The sequence below is a fragment of the Pongo pygmaeus genome, chromosome 12, assembly GCF_028885625.2.
Source record: "Pongo pygmaeus isolate AG05252 chromosome 12, NHGRI_mPonPyg2-v2.0_pri, whole genome shotgun sequence".
NCBI classification, from domain to species: Eukaryota; Metazoa; Chordata; class Mammalia; order Primates; family Hominidae; genus Pongo; species Pongo pygmaeus.
The window spans coordinates 84,992,538-85,017,965 of record NC_072385.2 but is presented as its reverse complement, the minus strand read 5'-3'; the positions used below and the strand labels follow the sequence as shown (position 1 = coordinate 85,017,965).

The 25,428-nt window shown below is 36.2% G+C and overlaps 2 protein-coding genes across 2 annotated transcripts in view; one reads left to right on the top strand and one right to left on the bottom strand.

Moving 5' to 3' along the window:
* The window catches only part of GTF2A1L (general transcription factor IIA subunit 1 like), a 64,520-nt gene extending 53,696 nt beyond the window's left edge, over window positions 1-10,824 (top strand). The window contains exons 8-9 of the mRNA XM_054474741.1: window positions 276-365; window positions 8,699-10,824. Of these exons, the coding sequence (XP_054330716.1) occupies window positions 276-365; window positions 8,699-8,806 (198 nt within the window). The 3' untranslated portion in view covers window positions 8,807-10,824. The remainder of the gene's footprint in view (window positions 1-275; window positions 366-8,698) is intronic.
* A 5,251-nt stretch (window positions 10,825-16,075) lies between these two features.
* The window catches only part of LHCGR (luteinizing hormone/choriogonadotropin receptor), a 64,564-nt gene continuing 55,211 nt past the window's right edge, over window positions 16,076-25,428 (bottom strand). The window contains exons 10-11 of the mRNA XM_054474735.1: window positions 23,548-23,628; window positions 16,076-18,137 (exon numbers count right to left, since the gene is read on the bottom strand). Coding sequence (XP_054330710.1) covers window positions 16,985-18,137; window positions 23,548-23,628 — 1,234 coding nt within the window. The 3' untranslated portion in view covers window positions 16,076-16,984. The remainder of the gene's footprint in view (window positions 18,138-23,547; window positions 23,629-25,428) is intronic.

Sequence of the window (25,428 nt, the reverse complement as noted above, 5' to 3'; positions counted from 1 at the left end):
CCTTACTCTCCCGAGTAGCTGGGATTACAGGTGTGTGCCACCATGCCAAATTAATTTTTTGTATTTTCAGTAGAGATGGGATTTCACCATGTTGCCCAAGTAAGTGTTGAACTCCTGGCCTCAAGCAATCTGCCTGCCTAGGCCTCCCATAGTGCTGGGATTATAGGAATGAGCCACTGCGCCCAGCCAAGTTCCTTTATTTCTATATGTCTCTTTATCTTTAAAAAATTTAAAGCATCATAAAATTCCTTAATGTGATCATCTTTCATCTTTAGGACCCTTTAAATTCTGGAGATGATGTTAGTGAACAGGATGTGCCAGACCTGTTTGACACGGATAATGTAATTGTCTGTCAGTATGATAAGGTATTGTATTTACCTTTTGGACTTTGGGTTTATTAACTGCATTTATAGTAGAAAGGTATGTAAAATGATGGGAAATAAGATGAAGAGTTACACTTCACAATTAATCAAAACAGCAGTTTAATTCTGGAAATTCTGAGTGTGTATTTTGGGTCTAGCACTGTGCTATGTGATCTCAGTGATACCAGAAAAAGTGAGAGTCCTTAAGGAAGTGATGATCTTATTGAAACAAGATGTTGCTTTTGGAAAACTAGAAAGACATACAATGAGATGTTAGGTAAATCAACAGCTAAAATATGTGACAGGTAAATCAAATGCTAAAATATGTGGAACGTAAATCAAATGCTAAGATGAGTGGCACGTAAATCAAATGCTAAGATATGAAGCACAGATAGTAAGCCCTAGAAGTGGCTAGGAAATGTAAGAAATCATTTGTAGTTGGAGTTCCCCACAAATCCTTCATGGGTGATGTGGGGTTTTGAAATGGGTCTTGAATGATTTGTAGGATACAGGTAAATATGGAGAATAAGCATCAGATAGAATAGCCCAATAAAAAGCAGAGAAATGAATGGATGTAGTATGTACAAGGGACACTGAAGAGATAGCTCTGGCTTGAACAAAGTGTTCTCTTATTGGATGTATAGTATAGGAAGTGAAGCTGGTTGGGAGACAGAATAGGAAGCAGATTAGAATATCCTGAATGCTAGTAGGAAAAATCTGAACTTGGTCTGAGGGACATTAGCCTTCTGAGAAGGTTATTGAGAAAATTGTAATTGGGTTTAAAAGCCAGATGTGTTTGATTTGGAAAAAGCAAGTGGTAAAAGTGGGTAGGGCAGACGTGAAGTGCCCAGAGCCCAGATGGAGGATGGCAGTGTAAGAACATGGAAAAGTCAGAGGTTATGATGGAAGAATCGGTGGGACTTGGTCATTAGTTGAAGGTGTCTCTCAGGTTTCCAGCCTAGAGATTATGTTAGTAGCAGTTTAACTCTAGCAACTAAAAATAATACTGCTTTTTAAAAAACATTACAGCTGTGATTATGTAGTCAAATGGGAGTTTTTGTCCTTAATTCATGAATATTTATATTCTTAAAGTGGCTTTGAGATATAATGAACATAGTATACAATTCACCTATTTAAAGTATACAATTCAATGGTTTGTTTAGTATATTCATAGATATGTATAACAATTATCACAGTCAATTTTAGAACCGTTTTATCACCTCAAAAAGAAACCCCATACTTTTTATTTCTTAGTGCAGTATTCTCCCCGTTTTCCCTACTCCAAGCCCCTAGGCCTAAGAAACCACTGATCTACTCTCTATTTCTATGGATTTTCCTATTCTGGAATTTCATATGAAGGAAATTATATAATATGTGGTCTTTTGTTACTGGCTTCTTTCACTTAGCACAGTGTTTTCAAGAGTCATCCATGTTGTAACATATATCAGGTCTTCGTTTTTTAAAAAAATTGCTGAATAATAATCTATTGAATGGATATACCACATTTTCTTTTTCCATTTGTCTGTTGAGGGACATTTGGGTTGTTTCCACTGTAGGGGAGAAAAAAGTAATACCTTTTCCTTACCCATTGCTATTTCCCTGGTTGAGGCACCTATAAAAAAGACAGATTAACAAGAGAAAATCATTCAAATTTATTTTAATGTACATTTTACTGACACAGGAAACTTTTTTTTTTTTTTTTTTTGAGATGGAGTCTGGCTCTGTCACCCAGGCTGGAGTGCAGTGGCGTGATCTTGGCTCACTGCAAGCTCCGCCTCCCGGGTTCAAAGGATCTTCCTGCCTCAGCCTCCCAAATAGCTGGGACTACAGGCGCCTGCCACCACGCCCGGATAATTTTTTGTATTTTTTGTAGAGATGGGGTTTCACCGTGTTAGCCAGGACGGTCTCGATCTGACCTCGTGATCCACCCGCCTCGGAAGTGCTGGGATTACAGGTGTGAGCCACCGCGCCCGGCCGACACAGGAATCTTTAGAAATGGAAGACCCAAAGAAACAGGGAAAACTATTTTTCTGGACAGTCATACCGAAGTATGATAGGAGGAAAAAAGGATATGATCTAATGACAATAAACTGGAGGAAACTTAGTAAGGCCTGTTTGTTCAGATTTTTGTGTCTCTGTGTCTTCAGAGATAAGGATACTTACTTTCCTTTGTGTATAGGGTAGGGACCTTTGTAATAAAGGTTTTATGACTTACTTTAAAGGAAGGTCAGATAATTCTTTTATGGCCTGGTTCAGGGGAGAAGGGTGAGGGCAAGGTCAGAAAGACTTTCCTGCTTCTGCCATTTTTTCAAATGTCAGGATGCCAGAACACATGTGGGGTAATGTGTTCTGAACCCCATAGATACCTTTTTGCTGCTATGAATAATGCCTCTATGAACATTTGGGTACAAGTTTTTGCATGGACATATGTTTTCATCTGTCTTGGCATATACTCAGGAGTTGAATTCCTGGGTCATGTGGTAACAGTTTAAGGAACTACTAGACTATTTTCCAAAGTGGCTGTACTATTTTACATTCTTATTAGCAGTGTTTCAGGGTTTCAATTTCTCCACATCCTGGCCAGCACTGGCCATGATCCGACTTTCTCATTCTAACCATTCTAATGAGTGTGAAATGGTATATCATTGCGATTTTGATTTGTGTTTCCCTGATAACTAATGCATATTTACATATTTAGCCTTTTTTCCAGTCACAGTTTGAATATATTTGGGGGGGAAACAAAGAATAATGTTTTGAATTGCTGTAAAAAGAAATCTTTTTCTCTGAAAATAAGGTCACTTTCTCCACTATAACATTTTATACGAATAGAAAACAGCAATTTAGATGCTGAATAAAAATATAAACATAAGAAGGTATAGGGGATAGAAAAGGAACAGTTCTTAGTTTGAAACTTGTTTTAGTTTCTTATAAACAATATATTGCCTTCTATAAAAAAACATTATAAGGTACTTAATTATATATACATTCCATAAAGTCTCATGAAGAATTTTCTAGACCATTATGGATGTGGTATCCTTTGTTTGCTGCAGTGTGGGAGATAGCTTGTAATTAATTATGTAGTACTTTGTGTTTTTTCAGTGTTTTCTCATATATTATCTTTTGTTTCTTATAATAACCTTATGGAATAGATAGAGGTGATATTAAATATACACTGCTAACAAATCTAGTATCTGAGAACACTTCTACTTAGTGAATATTTTAAGAACAGTGGTAAAAAATTAATGGAAAGCAGGGCATTGGGGAACCACGGAAACATTTTAAAAGGGGAGTGATGTAGTCAGAAGATAGCCAAAAGAATGTATCTATAAGGTCAAAGTGGGGTGAGGAACACTGTTATAGTGAATCTTTATGAAAGAAAAACTTTCCAGTGCTGGTCACTGGTTGATTTGTTTCAAATAGTATTGAATGTAACCCAACTCAAGTTAATTGAAATAACTTTCAGTAGTCCTTTTTAGAGCTTTACTAATTCAGTGTGTTTTATGGGCTCAGCACGCTTTTGCTACGCCACTCTGCTAACTTACTCAGCTTGTTTTAAACGCAGGTAGTATAAGTTCCTCTGGGAAAGTATTACAAATGTAGAATCCTGAGTCCCACTCCAGAGTACGGGATAAGAATGTACATTTTAACAAGACTCTAGAATGATTTGTATGGTCATTAAATTTTGAGAAGCACTGTTTGGTTTCTTTAGTATATTTTATTTGGATTTGATTAACAGATGGAATTTATCTTTAAAATTTAGAGGTTAACAATTGGGGGGAAACTTTGAAAATATAAACATGTACAGTGGAAAAGGGCTAAATGAAGGCCACTGGTTTACATACTGGGTGAGAATTAGTTAAATGGTATAGATATTTTGTTTCAGAGGCCTAGAGAATGCCTAAAATTAATATAAAAATTTAAATAATAAAGACATTATAGGGAAAATTAATCGCGAAATGAAACCTTTTACTACAGATGGAGGTGTTCTGTGCTACAAATAGGACCCTATTTATAGTGGAATGTGAAACCATTTGAATATCCTATATCTTCATTTGACAGTTTAGCAGACTTGCTTATAGCTGACTTTATCCCTTAGATGCTACACAATGATTAATTTCTAGGTGTGTAGCATGGTTTCTTTATATATACAGAGAGAGATATGTGTATATGTGTATATATATAGTCTTTTTATATATATCTATATATCTCTCTATATAATTGTCTATATATATGTACATTTCCTTTGAATAGATAGTGCATACACATGGTTAAAAAATCGAAATACTGTAAAAAGGTATACAACAAAAAGTCTGGTTCACATTCCTTCACCATTTGTGCTTTCTATTAGTAGCTCCTTTTCCTGTTTTGAATGCAAATAAGTAGTTACATTAGTTTTCACAGAATTTCTTTATTCAAATGCAAATACAAAAGATAGAATAAATAACACTATATTCTGTACCTTGCTTTTTTTCTTTAAACAACGTATCTGTCAGATCTTCCCATATAAGGAGGCTTTCTTTGTGATGATATTTTAATGGCTGCATAATATCCTTTCGTAGGATTACTAAAATTCATTTAACCAATCCTCTACTGATGGATATTTGTGATTTTTCAGTCTTTTGATTTGAATTACTATGTACATAAGACATTTTCATAATGTGTGCAGATATATCTATTAAATCCCCAGAAATGGGATTCTGGGTCAAAGGGCAAATGTATGTGGTTAGGTATTCCCAAAATGCTCTCTAAGAGCATTTTGCCATTGTGAAAGATGAAAAGTGACACCTTGTTGGAATTTTTAACTTTCCATATGTTAAAGGGCCTTTTGTATTTACATTTTGTGAACTGTTTGTTCATAATCTTTGTCTTTTTGAAAAATTGGATTATTTGGTCTTATATTTAGTGAACTCTAAGAGCTCAGTATTATTTTGGAGAAGATGAGCTTTTTGTTATACACAGAAGTACTTTTTACTCAGTTATTTTCACTGCTTTTTCTTTTTAATGTGTAGATTTTGAATCTGTCAATCTTTAATTTTATGTCTTCTGAATTTTGAGCCATGAATAAAAAGTTCTTTCTTACCTCAGAGTTTTAAAGGGAAGCTCATGTTTTCTTTGAGTATTTCATATATATCTATATATCTATATCTATATCATCTATATCTATATCTATATCTATATCTATATCTATATATTCAAGTCTTGATTCATTTAGTGTTTGTCTTGGATTATAATGTAACATATGGTTTCAACTTTTTTTTTTTTCCACGTGGCTACTCAATCTTCCTAACATTTTTAAAGAAATCTATTTTGTCCGTAATGTTAAGAAATGATTCATCATCTGCTACTGCATTTCTAAATGTATTTGGGTCTACTTATTGATTTTCTGTTTTGTTCCATTGGTTTGTCTGTCCATAGACCTATGCTACTCTGATTTAATTATTAAGATTTTTAATATCTGGTAAGGCTAGTAATTCTTTACTAATTTTTTTGCAGAGTTTTCCTAGATATTCTTGTTCATTTTTCATATTAATTCGAGAATCAACTTGTCTGGTTCAAAATAAAACCCTGTTGGTATTTTCATTGAGATCACATTAAATTAATAAAATTTGTTATTTTAATGATGCTGGGGAGGAATAGATTGCAATTTTAGATGGAGTGTCTAGGGGGGCCTTATTGAGAATGTAATAGGGTAAAGATCAGAAGGAGATAAGGGAATGAACTGTGAGGATATTAGAGTGTAAGCATTTTAGACAGAAGGAACAAGAAATACAAAAGTCCTGAGGTAGGAGTATGCCCGTGTGTTCAGGGAACAGTGCAGAGGCCAGAGCAGTAAGTGAGGAAAAATGAAGGATCTTGTAGTCCATTGTAAGGACTTTAGTTTTTGGATGGGAAGTCATTGGAGAGTTTTGAGAAGAGAAATGACATCTGATTTATGTTTTTAGCAGACACTCTGGGTACCCTGTTTATAGTAGACTGAAGTGGGTGTTGTCAGGGAACAAGGGTGAAAACAGGAACTAGTTATGAGGCTATTGTTTTGATCTGGGCAAGAGAAGATGATGGCTGAGATAAGAGTAACAGTAGTGGAAGTGGTAGAAGTTTTTGGAATATGAATATGTTTTGTAGGTAGAACTAACACTTACTGATGGATCTGGATATGGGATGTAAGTAGCAAGCATAAAGAATACCTCTAAGATTTTTGACTTGAGCTCTTAGAAGAATGGTCATTTCCCAGTGAGATGGGGAAGATTGTGAGGTTTGGGGAAGAGAGTATAAGTGTCATAGTTTTAAACTTGCTTCAGATATCTACTTGACATTCAGGAGGAGATGCTGAAGCAGTTGAATGAGAATCTGTGATTTAAGGGAGAGGTGTGAGCTAGACATAAATTTTTGGAGTCAACAGCATATAAATGGTGTTTAAAGTCATGAGACTGGGATCACCAAAAGTGAATATAAGCAAAAATAAGAATCCTGGTATACTTTAAAATTGAGAGGTAAGAGATATAAGGAGGATTCAGTAAAGGAAACTAAGGAGTGGCCAGAGAGTGGAAAACCAGGGGGTTTTAGAAGCCAAGTGAGGAGAATATTTCAGAGAGGAGTGAGTGTTGAATGCTACCAGTAGGCCAAGTATTTCTTCAGTTTATTCCTATTTATCTCTTTGGTTGTGGTATTAATTGGCTTATTCCTCTAGAATATCTTCTGTTGATTCTATGCATGAAGGCTATGAATTATTCCTGTATATTAATTTTATATCAATATTCTTAGTAATTTTTCATTGATTATTTTGGATTTTTGAGATATGCAGTCACTGTATTTATAAATCTATTCTCAATTTTTATATTGCTACTTATTTTTTCTTTTCTAATTGCATTGGCTAGTACCTTTAGAGTGTTTAAGAAGTTGGGTAATAGTGGATATCCTTGTCTGTGTCCTGACTTAAGTGAGAATGCTTTCAGAGTTTTTCCCACTAAGTGTGTCACTGGCTTTTGGGCTGAGATGGGTGTGTGTGTGTGTGTGTAATAGTCCTTAAATATTTTTTTCTTGAGTTTTAAAAAATCTAAAATACAATAATTTTATTAAATACTTTTTCAACACAATTAGAGGTGATTATATGATTTGTCAGTAACTCAAGTAATATGATTTTTTTATTAATAAATTCCTAACATTGAACTATTGTTGTATATCTAGAAAAAATATAGTCACTAGATAAAGGTACCACAATGAGTTGTTGCTTCTGTTGTTCTCCTAATTCTGGTTATATTTTATTACCTGTGCTGAGTTTGGGATTTTTGTTGTCACTGTTGTATTCCTGAGAGATTTTTAAGACATGTGCAAGTGCCTGTGCAAGACAATTTGGGAATAAAACTCAGAAAAAATTTATTAGGACTTTAAAACCCCCCCACAAAAATAGGGGTTTATCCTGTGTGTTTTCTTATGCTTCACAAAATGCATCTGAATACCAGTCACAGCCTTTGTTCCTGGATTTGACTATTTGTAGCCAACAACTAGGTTTAAATTTTACTCTTGATCTCAGATCATATATTCCTAGGGCTTTTAAATAGTCACTTGCAGTTCACTTAGAGGTAGCAATGATTTTATGGCTTGTTACCTCTTGAAGTAGTAAAATTTCTTATTTTTTATTTTGTCTGTGTCTAGGCTGATTTACGGAATCTAGAAAACAGCCAGCAGAGTCTAACAGATTATAAGCTGTATATTCTGACCTTGTTCAGTGCTTTATTGAGACTTTCTTCCTCATGATGAAGTATCACTTTTTCACTTCTGATAATATTGGCTACATCTTCCCTGTTTATTCCTTTGCAGACATACTGAACTCTTTGCTGTTCTTGAACAATCCAGGCATACCCCTCTTTAAGACTGTTCACTTCTATTCCTTTTATATGGAATGCTCCTGAGTCAATATCTGCCTGGCTTTATTCCTTACCTTCTTTAAGTTTTTGCTCAAGTGTCACCTCAAATGACAGCTTAATATTATATATAATTTACTTATGTATTAGGTTTCTGTCCTTCCCTATTAAAAGGTAAACTCTTAAAAGGCAGGGATTTTTTTTGGTTTTACATATACAGGATGTGTGTTTTTATATATAATATATACAGTATAGAAATATATGTATCTTAAACTAATATATTTCCAAGGCCTAAAACAGTGTCTAACACATAGGAACTCAAATGTTTATGGAATAAATAAACTATCTTGAGGAGGTTTTAGTTTTAAGGCACTCACATTTAGGGTGAGAATAATCCCATTACTGTAGCAAAGAAATGCAGGTGATCCTTTAACTTGTAAAATTAATTAATGTAAACTACTTTTCTCCCTCCAGATTCATCGAAGCAAGAACAAATGGAAATTCTATTTGAAAGATGGTGTTATGTGTTTTGGAGGGAGAGACTATGTATTTGCAAAAGCCATTGGTGATGCAGAGTGGTAAACCTTGTGAGCTTAGTACATCTATTTTGTGAACATCAGTTGGACTATATTGCATATTGTGAATTCATTTTTATTTTAAATATAGTCCAGCAAAGAGCTGTTCAAATTTTTAGTTTACTGTATGGAATTTAATAAAATTATAATTCAGATGCAGATACAAATACACAATTTTATATGTATTTTGTTTTATGTCTTAACAGGGTTTTTTAAAACTCTCATTCTATACCACTACAAAGCATAGATGCATCATGGAACATGAAGAAGTATCACATTTCTTTTTTCTTGAAGTAAAATTTAAATCACACTTCAGTTCCCCTTCATGGTAAAGTCAGTATCAGTTATTAGATTGGGATCAGCATTCCTCCCACCTCTCACCAAACCATGTTATAGAACGTCCTTGGGAGTCTTTCAAGTAGTGGGATATTCAAGAAGGCGTCTTTGGGTTTTAATTCTGTATTGATCACTGGAAATATGTTGATTGTTTAAGCCCAGATAGTCCCTTGGAGGCAGATGCCTATACTATTATTTGAACATGAAAATCTTTGCTGAGGCTAAGATCCCTGTAGCTAAGGATCAGCCGCTCTGGACTTATCATTTGGCTAGGCCATTCTTCTTTATGTTTTTGGGGAACTGTGAGGAAGTAGGTTAGGTTCCTGTTCTACTTCTTGAAATTTCCTACTTCTGTATTTTTCCTAATCATGGTGGGGTTTTTTTTTCTGTCTTCCTACTTTTTCTGTTTTTCGTGCAGTGGAAGAACTCTTTGCAAATGCTTTCCCCTTCCAAGGCAGTACCTCACTCTCTTTCTTAACAGGAGTCTCCTTCATTGATTTTAGGCTTTCTAAAACAAAAGGCAAGAAGAGATGTTCTCTTCAGGAACTTCTGCTTTGGCAGTCTCATTTGAGATACGGGGGACTGGATAACTGTCTTGAAATCACAGAGAGAAAACAAAACATCAGATAAATAGCCCTTATTTTCCTGTGGCAATAAAAACCAAAGCAAATTAATATTCCGATAAGTTATTCTATAATACTCTTTTCCTTAGTAGATTCACATCTCTCAAAGAAACATTTTCCCCATCACTCTGCTGCTCTTAACAGGTGGGGCACATGTGGTCTGTAAGTCTAGGAGCTCTGTTTTTATCCCTGAATGGTGTTTTTAAGGACAGTAACTGTCACACAAAAAGCAGTGCAGGGATGAGTAGGTTATGGCCTATTAAAGCTCCTTAAGGATTTGATGCCTGGATCTGACTGGTTACAGGGCAAATTCCCCATATCTTTTTGGAAAGCAACCCTATTGGGGAGTTTAATTTTTTTCCAACACTTTTCTGTCCTACCCAGGAGGCTCAGCTATTGGTATATCTCTCGAAATCTAGATGGATCTCCTCTGGGCCCTGGGCAACGTGGATGGGGTATTGTCTCCGGCCTAAAGTAGGCAGCTGCATGAGGATTCAGTTAGCACTAGTGAGTGGGCTGGTCGCCTAACTGTATTCTCCCACTAAGCCCTGTTCCTCCTTAGAGTGATTGACCTTTTCCTTATTACCAGTGCTATTCTAGATCCTTCTCTGGATCTTGAGAACTCCCAGGAGCTGTGGGTTCTTTTCAAGGGTGTTGCCTTCCATGAAATGTCTGTATTCTCTACATGGAAAGCAAAAAGAGAGCCCTTTGCATCTGTCTCTGAAATGTACCCACTCCAGGGCTGAGGAGTGTACTTTCTTGTTTTCTTTCAGGCCCACCCAGTCATTCTGTATTTTCCCCAGGCAAATTTTATTGCAAATTAAGGGCTGAATTTATTGATAAGGTGTACACACCTGGGAACTGGGAATTAATGTGTTGGTTCAAGTGCCTGGGGGAGGCAATAATATTGTTTCTAAAGTTCTTTTCCTCTTTTTCACTGTGAACTTTAAAATCTCATTTTACTTTAGTGATTTTTTAAATGGCATATTACAAATACTGTTATTATATTGGGCCTCTTTATTTGTGTAGTATACTTTATCATTAAAGAATAAGTCATGGTTGTTCCATTTGTGTCTCTGCTTGCCCTCATGCCTCTCATCTTTTAAAAATGCAGAAAATCAATTTAAATGTACGCTTATCACAAAACAATAATAATAATTTTCCTTGCATGCTAACATAAACCAATTACGTACTTTCATTGGTGACTACAGAGAGAATTAAGAGATCACCAAATTATTTTGGATCTGTTACCTTTTTATTGGTCTCAGATAATGCTAGGAAAAATCCTAGTTCTTGAGAAGTCATCTGAACAGTGACTTTAACATTTTTTGGCCAGAATCTACACTAAGAAATACAATTTAACAACTCAGTATATATTTGCATGTCTACTGACACACATAACACAAATGAAACAAAAGTTTCACAAAATCATGCTGCCTTTAGCCTTCCCAACATCATCTATTTGATTCTGTTTTGTTTCATTAAAAAAATTGATGGTGTTAACCCACTAAAGTGATTTCACTACCTACATTTTTAACCTGTGTAGTAAAGATAGGGTGAGACACTAGTTCATTTTAAAAAAGAAAATTATTCTTTAAGCCCTGTAAGTCAGGAGAGTTTACCTGAGACTTGGCTTTGATATCATACTACTTTTACTTTCAGGAACCTCTTTATTATGTCCAAGGTAAACATTTCCTATTGCATTTTTATAACAAAATACTCTAAGTTTCTTAAGTTCTTATAAAGACAGTCTCTTGGCAAATGTCATTTCTAAGCTCTTTTGTAGGTAGAGAAATTTCTAAGTCAGTATACTTTGAGAATTTCTCAGGTATTTTTGTTAGCATGCTGTAGTTCTTTCTTCCCTCCCTCTCTCCCTCCTTCTTTTCCTCCTCTCCTCTCCTCTCCTCTCTCCTCCCTTCCCTTTTTCCTCCCCTCCCTTTCTCCTCCCCTTCTCTTTTTTTTTGAGACAAGGTCTGGCTCTATCACCCAGGCTGGAGTGCAGTGGTACTATCTTGGCTTACTGCAACCTCCACTTCCCAGGTTCAAGAGATCCTCATGCCTCAGCCTCCCAAGTAGTTGGGATTACAGGCATGTACTACCATGCCCGGCTAATTTTTGTATTTTTTGTAGAGACAGGGTTTTGCCATGTTGCCCAGGCCTGTCTTGAACTTGGGAGCTCAAGTGATTTGCCTGCCTTGGCCTCCCAAAGTACCAGGATTACAGGTGTGAGCTACCACGCCTGGCCTATGCTGTAGCTCTTTCTTACATACTTTCTTTTCTCTCTGTAGACTAAGAAGATCTTGCTGAGTTCGTACAGTTAGTCTCTTAGGGACTGACCAACTGACCTTGTCTGGTACATTTACCTATTTTATTCGATGTGCAGAACACCTCAGTCATGGCTATGATATATGTAAATAATCACCTCTGTAGCTCAGTCTCCATAGAGCAGCAAGAAATCTAATTGACACGGTCAGTTTCAGTCACTTAGGTTGTGTAGGAAAAAGAATAAGTTTTAGAGTGAATAGCATCAGTTAATTGTGGTGGGTAAAAAGGGAGGGGATTTAGTGGGAGATTTTATTTTGACTCATATTAGTAGGTTAATATTATCCTGGTTTTCATGTAAATACACACTAAGCCAGGTGAGAATGCTGTGATTTATAACTAGAAAGCTAAATTATAAGTAGAAAGCCCTAGGTAATAACTCTTAGGGGGAAAAAGATAAAAATATTGCTCTTTTTGAGGAAAACATTATTTCTAATTATAAAGACATTTATTGAAATATTCATGACAGAGATTCTTAATTTACATGTGGACTTACTACAATTTGAGGAAACCAAAATCATGCCTTTTACAGCAAATGTTATAAATGGAGGAAAAAATACCATTGCCTTTAAAAATCATTTTGTAAATTTAGATGAGTTATTCCAGATGAATTAACCTCTCTTAGCCATTTTGCAACCTACCAGTGATAATATCAAATGTTGGTTAAAAAATACAACAGAGAAATATAAATTTATCAAGTATTGCATTTTTATGATTTAGGTATGAGAGATTATACAGAATAAGGATACACATGTTTTCTATGAGACCATCTCATATAGGAAATGCTTCTTAACTAGGACAATTTTATTTTCAGTTATAAAAGTGAATCAGCTAAAAAATTATTAATCATCTATGATGTGTAAGACTCTAGATATAGTCGGAAACAGAGATGAGTGTATCACTAAAAAAAACTCCTATCATAAGTGAATAAGAGGTGTGCTTGTAAAGATAATTAATAATACCCAGCAGTGTAGGGTAAGAGACAAATGAGTGATGCAGAGGACAAACGCTAAATAAGTCCAAAGAGAGAGACCATTGTGGGTTATACATTATTTATGCCCTACTTTATTTTGGATAAAGGAAGAGTCTTGACTATAGTAGATTAAGGAGAAAGTAAAGAGAGTTTAATTTTAAAAAAATAAAAAAGGCCGGGCACGGTGGCTCATGCCTGTAATCTCAGCACTTTGGGAAGCCAAGGTAGGAGGATTTCTTGAAGACTGGAGTTCAAGACCAGCCTGGGCAACATGGCTAAACCCCATCTCTACAAGAAAAAAAAAAAAAAAAAGCCAGGCATGGTGGTGCACGCCTGTAGTTCCAGCTACTTAGGAGGCTAAGGAGGGAGGATCACTTGAGCCCAGGAGGTAGAGGCTGCAGTGAGCCTTAATCGCACCACTGTACTCCAGCCTGGCTTACAGAGTGACACTCTGGTTGTTTTGTTTTGTTTTTTGTTTTTTTTTAAGAAAAAAGATAAAAAAGATGAACCTATGGTTGTTTTAGGGCCTTAAAGGATGCAGGGAAAGACAGGTAAGGGGTAAGGTATTCAGACAGTGAGAATGGCATGGGCTCCAGCATGGATATTCATAGGGCATGGCTAGGGAAAAGTGATTAGAACAGTTTGTTTCATGTAGAAAATCAGCAGGAATTAAAGTTAGTAGATTTAAAGTAGATCAGTAGAAATAAAGTTAGAGCTCTCTGAATGTTAGGCTAAGCTCTAAAATTTAAATTTATAGGTCTGATGAATTGCTCAGGAATTTTTTTTGCAGGTATATAATAAGGTGAAATAGGATTTTATGACGATTAATCAGTGGTAGTGGGTATGAGAGTATGGACATGGGTAAGATTGGATAGGAATAAAAATTAGGGAGATACTCCAGGAGTAAGGGGAAAATGATCTGAGATGTAGGTGTGGCAATAGGAATACAATTTTTTTTCAGTTTACATTTACATGGGAAGTTTTTTTTTTCTTTTTTGAGACAGGGTCTCACTTTGTTGCCCAGGCTAGAGTACAATGATATGATCATAGCTCACTGCAACCTCGAATTCCTGGGCTTATGTGATTCTCCTGCCTCAGCCTCCCGAGTAGCTGGTGCTGCAGGCAGGTTGCCACCACACCTGGCTAATTTTTTAATTTTAATTTTTGTAGAGATGGGGTCTCGCTATGTTGTCCAGGCTGATCTTGAACTTTTGGCCCCAAGTAATCCTCCTGCCTTGTCCTCTCAAAGTGCTGGGATTACAGGCATGAGCCACCATGCCTGGCCCTGGAATGTAAACTGGTGTAGAAGACAATTCAAAAGAATAACTGGTAGATCTTAGCAACTGAAGAATATGGGAATGAGAATGAGGGAGACAATAAACTGTAACTCCATGTGTTAAAACTTATAATGTAGAAAATAAACATCAGTTTTTGTGCAAAGGTCATGAAAGTTATTGTCAGAGTATGTGTACAAGTAGCTTGGTCTCAAACTACATTTGAGTGTGTAATTTAAAGTTTCTCCACAAGAATAGATTTTATTTCCCTTTTTTTCTTTGTGCTTTTTTTGCTTACTTAGCTGTTTTGGTTCTGGGATTTATATATGAAACAGAAAGTTTGTGTTAGGTATACAGCAACGTGACTAATTAGTATTCTGTTATATTGCTGAGACAAATTTTAGAACACTAGCTTATGAGAGAGGCCTGCATCTGAATAAAGACAAGTAACTTGTTATGCAGCAGAAAAGTCAGAAATGTGAAAAACACAGTACAGAGAAGAGATTTTATGAAATTTATAATGTTATGATCTCTTGAATCACTTTGCACAGTGGCATAAGGATTGAAAACAGATTGGATGTGTAGAGTGTCTAGTTATGTCTATACATTTATATAATAAAATCTCAAAGCTAAAAATGGGAAATAATACAGATATTCATTAATAGAAGAATAGAAACAATGTTCTATTCATACAATGTAATACTAATCAGCAATATTCAAGCAATAACATGGATAAGTAGCAAACACATTGGGTTGAGTCAAAGAAGTCTTATACAAAAGAGTATATACTGTATGATTCTGTTTATATGAAGTTCTAGAACAGACAAACTAATTGATGGGAGAAAAATGAAAAACCATCCTTCCCTCTGGGGCTGGGGGTCAGGAATTAACTGGGAAGGGGCATGAGGGAACTTTCTGAGGGTAATGATATTATATTACTATGCCTTGATAGAAGTTTGGGTCAGAAGTTTGGGTCACATGGTGTATGCATTTCTCAAAACTCATTAAATGGTATGCTTAAGATTTGTCCATTTCATTATATGTAAATTTTATCTAGAAGTGTAAATATCTTGGTTAGTAAAAAGAGTGCTAAAATGTTTAGGGCTAAGTACTGATGTCTACAAATTACTCTGAAATGCATCAAAAATAAGATGAATTGATAAATAATGGATAATTATATACATATGTAATGAAGCTAATATGGTAAAATATTGTTGAACCTAAGTGGTGCTGTATGGGTGTTCACTGTACAATTCTTTCAATTTTTCTGCACATTTGAAAACATAATAAAATGTTGGGGAAAATTTAAGGAACTTTGAATGCATATTAAACCCTTAGATGACTGTTTTACCAATATGGGAATCAGTAAAATACAGTGATTAAGAGGCTGGGGTCCTGAATCAGAGCTTTGAGTTTAAATTCTATTAGTTGGATCTTTTATTTGTTTTGAGAACTTTGACAAATTGTAGGTTTTGCTCTCCTATAAAATGTGAATAATATCTACATCATAGAGTTTTATGAAGATTAAGTGGGTTAAATTATATAATGTTTTTCAAGATGTTTGGTATAGAATTAGCTTTCAATAAGAGTTACTTTAAAAAAGTCAAAGGAGCATATAAAAAACACTGTAGTTAAAACCATAGTTTTGTTGTCCTGTACGAGACAATTCTAATAAGTAAAAATACCTTCCAGCAAATATTGAATGTATTTTCCTATACTCTCCAAAGGATAGAAACGATGAAACTTAATTATTTTTAAATATTTAAACATTTTATTTCGTTCAAATAAAAATATAAGCTCTAGAAAAAATTGTTTTCATTATATGTTTCATAACTTCAGAGTAATTCTAATTCAGTACATTTGTAGTGTACCATTGCCAAGATCTTGAGGTAGGAAGCAGGAAAACAAAATGCACTGAGACAGGATTCCTACTCATGAGGAGTTTACAGTCTACAGCTAATGTTTCACTAAGCAAATAGGCTGAAATGTGCTTTTAGATGTTTACCTTAAATTATAAATAAGTAGCATCCAGATAGGGGATAGATAAAAGTCTCTCTAATAGAACAGATAGAACTTTCTGTGGTGATGAAAATATTCTGTGTCTGTACCATCTAGTATGGTAAGCACTAGTCACATGTAGCTATCGAGAACTTGAACGTGGCTAGTGCAACTGAGAAACTACATTTTTCATTTTATTTAATTTTAATTTAGCCACATGTGGCTAGTGGCTACTGGATTGGACAGTGCATCTCTAGAGTGTGTTTTTCAAACTACCTGAGGAAAAAGTCCAGTTCTGATCTGTTATGAACTAACATTTTTATAGAATGCAATACAAATTACAAAAATGAAAAAAAGATATGCAAAATACCTCCTAAGTTTTTTAAAAGATTCATCAAACAAAATTACTGTGTCAAAATTTCTATAAAAATTTCTAAACACTCTCAACTTCGGTATTTATGCCATGTAACAATGACAAATAGTTTTTATTATGGCAGTGGTCATAGACTACACTTTCTACTAGGTAGAGGTCTCTTGCCCAATGTACCTAAAAATAAATAATTTCCTAAATCCAACCCTTTATGTTAAAATTACTGGTACAGGTAATTTTTTTTTACAGGTTTAAGAACAATTCAATAATGCAGTTACTGATGTAACAGTTAACACTCTGTGTAGCAAGTCTTGTCTAGGAGAGCTGCACCTTGACAGTGCAGTGTGGACAACTTCAAGGTGGACTGAGAAGGCTTATTTGATCCAGTGAAGCCATTTTTGCAGTTGGAGGTATAAGCTGAAAAATCTCTCCTTCTATAAAGTTCAGCCCGACGTTTACAGCAGCCAAATTTGCTCAGCAACAGAAAGAAATCTCTTTGGAATGTCTTAGTGAATATTGCATACAGAAATGGATTGGCACAAGAATTGATGGGATAAAAAAGAACCAGTAAAACTTTAGAGTTGGTTACTGTGATAAGAGGCACTTTGAAGGCAGCTGAGATGGCAAAAAAAGAGATAGGTGCCATGCAGGTGAAATCGGTGAAGATGAGGATTGCCATTTTCTTAGCAATCTTTGTATCTTTGTTGGTAGCCATTAATTCTGGGTTTCGAACTGCAAAATAAATTTTAATGTAGCAAGCACAAATTATGAAGAAGGCCACCACATTGAGAATCAGGATGGTTAATATATAGACTTGTGAGAGAGTGGTTTCCACATCCATGGGGAAGCAAATACTGACCTTCATGTAATTGCTGACACCGACAAGGGGCAACATCGCAATTAGAGAAGAAAAGAGCCATCCTCCAAGCATAATCAGAATGGCATGTCTTAATCGCAGCTTTTGGTCTAGGTGAATAGCATAGGTGATGGTGTGCCATCTTTCTAGAGTGATGATGGTGAGGGTGTAGACAGAAAGTTCACTTGCGAATACAGTGAAAAAGCCAGCAGTGCTGCACCCACTCCCTGTCTGCCAGTCTATGGCATGGTTATAGTACTGGCCCTTGGTTTGGGAATCAACTGAGGCTATGAGCAGCAGATAGAGCCCCATGCAAAAGTCTGCAAAGGAGAGATTGCACATGAGAAAACGAGGCACTGTAAGTTTGTAACGACTTGTCAGGAGAACAAAAAGAACAGTCATGTTTCCCATGATGGCTAAAATATTAATCAGCCAAATCAGGACCCTAAGGAAGTCATAGCCCATAATATCTTCACAGGGATTAAAAGCATCTGGTTCAGGAGCACATCGGGGTGTCTTGGGTAAGCAGAAACCATATTCATAGTCCCAGCCACTCAGTTCACTCTCAGCAAGCATGGCAGAATAACTGTAAGAAGAATTATTGACTTGAGGTAAGAGATTTTCTCTGAGTATTAAAAAATTCAAGAATTATGTTTCTTTAAAGCCAAAGAAACAAAAGGAAACAAAGCCATAATAGCCTCAGCCTTACATTTATTTGTTAAGTTATTTGAGAACTCTGATTTGATGTAGGAGTGCCTTAAGAAGGGAATGAAAAGCCATTTAGACTATATATACACATATATATACACACATATATATACACATATATATACATATATACACATATATACATATATACACATATACACATATATACACATATATACATACATACACATATATACATATATACACATATATACATATATACACATATATGTATACTATATATACATACATATATATATAACATTGATACAAAAACTTAATGAAGCTGTTTACGAAGGATGACTTTCTTTGGAAAACAAGTTTAGAAAGACAATCTAGGCTTGGTAAATCTAAAATAATCCTCTCTTGGCATTTTCTTAACTATTTATCTCTCATTTAGTTGCCAACCAAACTGCTACCAAGCTGTTCGTATGTAGTAGAACACAAATGGAATTGGAAGGCTCATGTTGTTGAAAGTCATTAGCTACTGGTGGACTTGTTTGCACTTAAGTCCCTAGCTAATCAAATAGTCCAATCGAGAAATAGAAACCAAGGATAGATTATTAGAAATTTAGGAGCAGAGGAAGAATATAGTTGTGGACAATAGGAAGAGATGGTGAAAACATTGCTCTTTAGGGGTATGGGTCAAAGACAGAGGGATGCTTAAGAGGTACTTTGTCCCTAGTGAAAGAACAGTCCTTCCTTTGCCACTCCTTTCTAATCCCACTGATACTTCCTGAGTTTAGGGTCTTTTCCTCTCTCTCTCTTTTTTTTTTTTTTGAGATGGAGTCTCACTCTGTCACCAGGCTGGAGTGCAGTGGCACAATCTTGGCTCACTGCAACGTCTGCCTCCCAGGTTCAAACGATTCCCCTGCCTCAGCCTCCCGAGTAGCTGGGACTACAGGCGCGTGCCACCACACCCAACTAATTTTTTGCATTTTTAGTAGAAACGGGGTTTCACCATGTTGGCCAGGATTGTCTCCATCTCCTGACCTCATGATCTGCTCGCCTCGGCCTCCAAAGTGCTGGCATTACAGGCATGAGCCACCGCGCCCCGCCCAGGTTTTTGAACTCTCTTATGGAGCAATTAGTTTTCTTCCTGATATCCTTTCTCCAATTTTAGCCCTCTCCCTAGTCCATTCTGTATGTTCGTTCTAGAATGGCCTTTCCCAAATACAGAGTTACTAATTTCACTTACTGAACTCAAACCTGCCCCAGGCTCTCATTGGCTATGAGATAAAATCCAAACTCATTGTGATGACTTCCAAGGCCCTCCTTGGTCTGGGTTCTGCCTATCTCTCCAACCTCATCTCTAAGAAGCAGTACTGCTGCAGAATTCAGAGAATGGGCTCTGGAGCAAGACTGCCAGGATCCATTCCTAGCACGGCTCTTACAGGCTGTGTAATCCCAGGAGAGTTAATTAACATCTGTGTGCCTCAAGTTCTTTATTTGCCAAGTAGGGATAAGAATCCTACCTTCTATGTTAGAGTTGTGCTAAGAATTGAATGCATTCATACATGTAGAATGTTTAGAATAATTATTGAAGCAATCAATATTAGGGATTCTTAAAATTAGCTCTTGCAGATCCCTTGGGCAACCTTCCCTTTGGTCACATAAAATGACTTGTAGCTCTCTGAATAAGTTCTACTGTTACACTCCTCTGTCTTTGTACGTACTTCTGCCTAGAATTTTCTTCCTTTCCTCATCTCTCTGGTGAATTCCTCCTCATCTGTAAAGATAAGCTCTTCTATGAAAGCTTTCTTAATTATACTACCCAAGTATTATTTATCCTCCTGCCAGAGCTGCACTTAGTACAATTGCAATTATCAAAACATATTGCAATTAAGTGATGATGCATGCCTATCTTCTTTAATTGTCTATTCACTTCTTGAAAACAGAGGACTAGGTTTTACTTATCTCTGAAATCCCAGTGCCTAGCACAGTTTTGGCTCAGAGTGTTCATTCAATACATGTTTGTAGAGTGAATAATTCTAAACCAGGATGATTCTAGCTCTGAAAGGAACTGAGAGGATTCAGGGACAATGAGCACACAGCATGATGCATGTAGGCTCAACAAACATTTTTGTTTTTACCCATCTTCTGCTAATACAATCTTAGGAACTGGAGAAATGGGCATAATTTTTCTGTCAAGGCCATTACATATATGTATTTCTAATACATTTTTGTATAATACATGAGGAACCTTATGGTTCCTACATATTAAAAGGATATTTTTCTCTACTTTCAAAAGCTAACTTCCCATGTTTTGTATTTTAAGTGCATACCTGGTTCAGTGAGTGGAGGAGATAATAAATTGGAAGAATACAATACTGAAGGGAAAGAACACAGATTTTTAAAAAGAAAAAAAATCTGTGACCTGGGACTCCGAAAATATGTTAGAGTATTGTGGAGCCCAATTTGGAACTAGAGAAGGGCTGCTGCTATGTACAGAAGACCGCATAGGAACCTCTCATGTTTTATTATTAAATATTGTTATAACCAGCACATTTGTTTGTCCTCTTCTCACAGACATCAATATAATTATCATTTTTAAATCTTTAAAGGGAGGAGATGGTTATAAAGAACTATTAAAGAAAATAGATCATAAATTTCTTAGCATTAGAAAGGTTTTAAGCCTGGGCGCGGTGGCTCATGCCTGTAATCCCAGCACTTTGGGAGGCTGAGGCTGGCAGATCACCCGAGGTCAGGAGTTTGAGACCAGCCTGGCCAACATGGCAAAACCCTGTCTCTACTAAAAATACAAAAATTAGCCAGGCATGGTGGTATGTGCCTGTAATCCCAGCACTTGGGAGGTTGAGGCAGGAGAATCGCTTGAACCCGGCAGGTGGAGGTTGCAGTGAGCTGAGATCGTGCCACTACACTCCAACCTAGGTGACAGACCGAGATTCTGTCTCAAAAAAAAAAAAAAAGGTTTTTAAAGACCATCTCATTGAATCCTTTCATTTTATTGGTAACGAAACCAAGATTAAAGGAGGTAAGTGACTTGTCCAAGGTCTCTTGGGGATAGTGACAGTGGCAGCATGAGGTCTTCATAATCACAGTTCAGAGACCTTTCCCCTAACTTCACTCTCTCTCGTTGTTTTTCAAAGCATGGTCCTTGGATCAGCTCCATCAGAATCACCAGGGTGTTTGTTAAAATGCAGACTCCTGGCTTTACCCCAAACCCTGAATAAAAAATCTCTAGAGACACCGCCCAGGAATTTGCATTTTAAGTAAGTTCTCTGGATGATTCATACAAAATAATAGCCTTTGTTAAATTAGATGAAAACTGTCAAGCTATTCCTGATTTCCTTTACTCCTTTCCCCTTATCGAAACTATTTCAGCTGTTAGAAGCACTATTGTAAAACTTCTAAAAATTCTGCCATGATTTCTGATTAAATTTATATCAACAAGAGGTCAAACATGTTTTCTCACTTCCTCTCGCTGTCTGGTCCTTTGTCCTTTCTTTTTTTGCCCTACTGGGCATATGTCTAGCAATTTTTCTCCCTGGTGATTTGTCTTCAGACTAAATGCCTACCTGCTGTTACTTATATTTGTGTCCTGGGATGGCTCCTGAGGGCAGCATCATGCTTATTGACAAAGCCCAGCACAGAGCTGTCTTTAGTATTAGAGGCTATGCAGGGAGTATGAATGGACTCACATGGGCTTAGTAGTATTGAATCAGAGGAAGGAGAGCTGTAGCACCGCTGCTCCAGTCACAAGAAAGAAAGGAGAAAAGATGGGAATTTTAGGAGGACAATAGGTCCAGCCATAGAGGTAAGGACACATTATCTTGGGGAGAATAGGTAAGCCTTAGTGGCTGGCTCTAGAATTTCTAAACTCTAGAGACTGAGGAATGGCTATCTGGTGGGAAGTAGGAGGTAGGAGATTTATCATAAAATGTTTTCACAAGGAGAATGCTCTTTTTACTTAGATTTTATGTTAATTTCAGTTAGTTTTGGAGATGCTAGAGATTAGGGACTTGTCTTAAAGCAGTGATGGCATAGCAAACTTAAGGTTGTATATGCTCATTTGAGAAGGTTTATGGTGAGGACTGGTGAGGATTATATTGAGGATGGTTTAAAGTCTTCCTTCCCCTCAAACCACTCCTTGGTGCTATTATTAACTATATCCATAAATGTTTTCTTGATGATAAGAATAAAGTTATGTGGTTGCAAAAGAGTTACATAGAAGGTTGCTGATAGAATACTGAGCAAGAAGAGTGGGAAGGGTGAGGAAAAGACCACTGGATGATATGGGTGCCAGACCTACTGCGAGAAAAGGAAAAGAAAGCGACAGTAATACTTATTTACCCTTGGTGTTGTCGCATTGCTTAGCAACTTCCTTCATTCTCATGGTTCTGAAAGCCAATTAGTATTTCTGCTGTTCCTTACAGATGATGAGAAAAGTCTCAAAAGGGACAAATTTTGCCAGTGATACTGTGTTACAAGAAGGTTACTTCCAAAGATTCATATACTTGGAATGGAACCCCAAAGTCCAGGGTCATTCCACCGTACCACCCGGAAGCATCTGTCTAACTTGGAGATTGATAGGAAAAGAAAAGAAGAGAAAATTTCAGAAAGAGATTGGCAAAGTATCTTAGAGGGACGTCTAGTTTTGTAGTCTGGAGGACTCATGGGGCATAATAAAACTTCTAAATCTTAGTAAATGTGCCATAGGGACACTGGGATTATCTTTTGAGGCATGCTCTTTTACAGTTGAAGATAAGTGGAATGCCAAGGCAGCCAGCATTTATAGCAGAAAAGTGTTAAAAGTTAGTCAGTAAAACAGAAATGTAGCTTCCATCCAGCATATGTGGTAGCGATAGCATTAAGACTAATTTTAAGCTCAGGAGCATAGTTGTTGAGGTAGCCTAAGTCTCCTTTAAGGGAAGTGGCTACTTTTAAGCTACGTTTGCAATTAGTTAATCTTTGTGGAATGTTGACCATGTGACTAGGGAAAATTCTTACAAATGAAGCTATCAGTTATATCAGCCTTTGGTGACATCAATATACCTGCAAAGTTTTAATTTTTGAGGAGACTTTAATATAATCATAGAATAAATATTAAGGAACATTTTAAAATATTTTTTTAAACAGTTGAAAGACATACCTGATCAACTTGATGTCAATTGCAAAGAAAAAATTCCCATTTTAAAACTATTAAAAGATGCTTTGCAACAGCTCCCCAACCAAGACTTGTATCAAAAGAAAATAATTGATGCTGATAATAAGGTGCACACAGAACAAGATATGACTTCTGAGTTTCCTTGCATGCAAATACTTACAGTGTTTTATTATTCAGTTTCCTTACTGTGCTTTCACATTGTTTGGAAAAGTTTTCAGAAATGGAATGTGAAAAATTCTGTCTGAAAGAGAAGAGGTTAAAAAAAGCATTTGAGCTTTTGATCTTCAAGCTAAACCTGATTGTGCGTCTATTTATGCTTTGTTCATGCAAATTCTTTACCTATTACACCAGCATCTTGTTCTGCACCATTGTCCTAACTGAAATGCTTCCTGAGGAGAGAGTAAAGGCTTCTGAATTGTCATTAGAGTGCTTCCAGCTTAGATAAAATGCTTCGGAATACTAAGCATTATGTGTGGGCACTAGAGATGAAAAAACTTAAATTTGTCATATTGAATCAAGGATTTTTCAATGATTACTAAAAGCTACTTTTATGATATATTAAGGTTTGCTCCTTACCACTCTGCTTTCCACATTGGCCTTAACAAATAGTTATTCTGTGTTCATGGTTTTGAATTGTAACTGGGCATCTTTTTTGTAAGGATTTGAAGATGCTGGACCTGACATTATGATGTGAATTTCAGGTTATTTTTTCTTATGTGCAGAAACATACGTGGGTGCTCCCTACTCCTCCATCTTTCCCTCTAAGAAGTTTAGCCTATGGAAAGGGGAGAAATACCAATAAAATAAAATGAGGCCTGTTTTCACCTGGGGGAGCACTTACCTAGACATGAAATTTAAGGGAGATGCAAATGAATAAAGAAATAGGGTATAAACATTCCCTTTTCTTCCACAGCCTTGCCAGCATCTGTTGTTTTTCTCATTGTGGTTTTGATTTGCATTTCTCTGATGATTAGTGATGATGAGCATTTTTTCTTTAGAAGACATACAAGCAGCCAACAAATGTATGAAAAAATGCTGTTCTATTCATGCCCTTTGCCCATATTTAATGGGGTTATTTATTTTTTTGCTTGTTGGTGTGTTTAATTTCATTATAGATTCTGGATATTAGACTTTTGTCAAATGCATAGTTTGTGAATATTGTTTCCCATTCTGTAGGCTGTCTGTTTACTCTGTTGATAGTTTCTTTTGCTGTGCGGAAGCTCTGTAGTTTAATTAGGTCCCACTTGTCAATTTTTGTTTTTGTTGCAATTGCTTTTGAGGACTTAGCTAAAAATTCTTTGCCAAGGCTGATGTCACGAAGGGTATTTCCTAGGTTTTCTTTTAGGACTTTTACAGTTTGAGAAAAGGGAATGCTCATACACTGTTGGTGGGAGGGTAAATTAGTTCATCCACTGTGGAAATCAGTTTGGAGATTTCTAAAAGAACTTAAAGCAGAGCTACTATTCAACTCAGCAATCTGATTACTCGGTATATACCCAATGAAATAGATCATTATACCAAAAAGACACTTGTGCTTGTATGGTCATTGCTATGCTATTCACAATAACAAAGACATAGAATCAACCTGGGTGCCTGGATTGGATAAAGAAAATGTGGTACATATATACAATATAATTCTATGCAGCCATAAAAAATCATGTCTTTTGGAGCAACATGGATGGAGCTGGAAGCCATAATCTTAAGTGAATTAATTCAAGATTAAAAAACCAAATACTGCATCTTCTCACTTATAAGAGGGAGCTAAACACTGGGAACATATGAACATAAACATGGGAACAACAGGAACTGCAGAATACTAGAGGGGCAGGGAAGGAGGGAGGTATGGGTTGAAAACTACCTATCGAGTATTATGCTCACTTCCTGGATGCAATATACTCATGTAACAAACTGGTACATGTACCCCCTGTATCTAAAATAAAAGTTGAATTAAAAAAATAGTGGTTGTCCACAGAGGAGGTCTACAGAAAAAAAAAACAGTGGTTTCTTCCTAATTACAAATGCCCCTGACTGTCTCTTATTT